Source organism: Ciconia boyciana, chromosome 5 (assembly GCF_034638445.1).
Source record: "Ciconia boyciana chromosome 5, ASM3463844v1, whole genome shotgun sequence".
NCBI classification, from domain to species: Eukaryota; Metazoa; Chordata; class Aves; order Ciconiiformes; family Ciconiidae; genus Ciconia; species Ciconia boyciana.
In genome coordinates this window covers 47,838,311-47,840,000 of record NC_132938.1, presented here as the reverse complement: position 1 = coordinate 47,840,000, position 1,690 = coordinate 47,838,311, and the positions used below count along the sequence as shown (strand labels likewise).

Below are 1,690 nucleotides of genomic sequence, written 5' to 3'. Positions count from 1 at the left end.
GAGTCCTGGCATGGGAATGAATGTCAGTGTGACTGATCTCTCGTGATTGATAAGAACCTTTTGAGTGCCTTACACAATGGTTTTCTTGTGCGTTTATTGTCAAAGTGGTGAGAGGCATCCAGTATCTTGAAGACTTTTCTTTCAGCCAAGAATTCTTATATTTGTGGAGTTCATCTTGGATTGTAATGAATGCTTAGTTCAAAACACAACACCATTTTCTACACAAGTTCAAGATGAAGCTTGACTGACATGCACAGCTAACATGGAAGTACTGTAATCTAACTGAAGTCGTTGTACAGGCAACACACCAGTTTCTGCAGCCACCGTTGTTAGTCCCTTGGTTCATATTGACTTAAGCACACTTGACATCAATTGCATCAAGATGTGACATGTTTTATAAGAAAAAAAACATTTAAAACGAAAAAAAAATATTTTTAGGTATTTTCACAAACAAAAACTGGCTTTTAAATAAATTTGCTTCCATAATGGTTGAATATGACAAAAGAAAAAAAACAAGGAAAAAAAAAAGAAAAAAGAAATCTAGACTGCGGAGAAGTAGAATATGAAAATAAGGCTTAAGGCATCAGTTCCATATTTTTCAAAGCCAAATATGTAATGTTGAGAAGAGAAGAAATAATAATTAAAAGGTTCAAATCTTGTAATTTAATATTGTTATTAAAACTTTGCTGTATATCCTATTCTTTAACATTTGGTGTTAATATAAAATTACTTGGCAATGCTTGACATTTGAAATAAACTTTTTTCTATGTTTTTATTTGCAAGTGTTCCATTAATTTTACTAGCTATAGTTGGGTGTTAGAGTCTGAAATCTAAAAGGACACTGTCAAGGTTGGGTCAATGTTTTAGTTTTTGGCAGTGTCGCCACCCCCAGCTGACGTGAATCTGTTCAACAGTTTTTTCTACAGACAAGCCCAAGCTGTGATGCTCAGATATGCATTTTGAACTCTGAAGATCAAGATTGTTCTGGGTTGGATTGGTACTTGATACCAGCACATGAGGAGTCAGATAGGTGCTGGTTTAGAGCTCCTCTTAACTCCGACGTGCAGGGACTTATGATCCAAAGATTTGGTTCATATCCATCTCTACTTTTGTACAATTGCATTCGTAAATACATGTACAGAGAGAGAAGACTATCGGTAAAAATCTATAAATGGCAAGCAGTAAAATAGTGTTCAATATTTTTTTAAAGTATGAAACAAACGCAGTTCTCAAATTGTTCCTTTAAGGAAGCAGTTTTCAAACTGTTAAAAGGTAATTCTAAGCAGTAGCTAGTAAGTTCTTTGTTCTGAAAAAAAAAACCAAAACCTTGGCAATGTCTTTTTGAATTAAGATCGATAATAACTCGAATTAGATGCAAGCCTGTACTGATGAAAAGATAAAAACTTTCCTGAATCTTAATCATTATGAATATTCTTTGCTATCTGAAGTTACCATACATTTTAATTATGTGTATTTTAAAATGATAACTCTACTTACAAAGCAAAAAGGAATCCTAGGAGGGGTGCAATAACATTAATTTTAATGCTAATGCAAATCAAAGCAACATCATGTTTCTCTAGCTTTCCCTGTAGATAAAATTCCATATATTTGGTTGAAAAGCTTACCTTTTTCTGCATGGTGGGTACATTGCCTCATGCAGTATGAATAAATCTCGATTTTATTTTGGATT

General features: G+C 33.4%; 1 protein-coding gene across 7 annotated transcripts in view; it reads left to right on the top strand.

Moving 5' to 3' along the window:
- GRIA2 (glutamate ionotropic receptor AMPA type subunit 2) overlaps positions 1-739 on the top strand; it is a 96,092-nt gene extending 95,353 nt beyond the window's left edge. For 4 of the 7 annotated variants that reach the window (XM_072861579.1, XM_072861575.1, XM_072861574.1 and 1 more), the window contains one exon: positions 1-739. This exon is cut by the window's left edge and continues 119 nt beyond it. In XM_072861579.1, the coding sequence (XP_072717680.1) occupies positions 1-46 (46 nt within the window). In that variant the 3' untranslated portion in view covers positions 47-739. The other 3 variants (XM_072861578.1, XM_072861577.1, XM_072861576.1) reach the window with 2 other exon arrangements.
- The last annotated feature ends 951 nt before the right edge of the window (positions 740-1,690 follow it).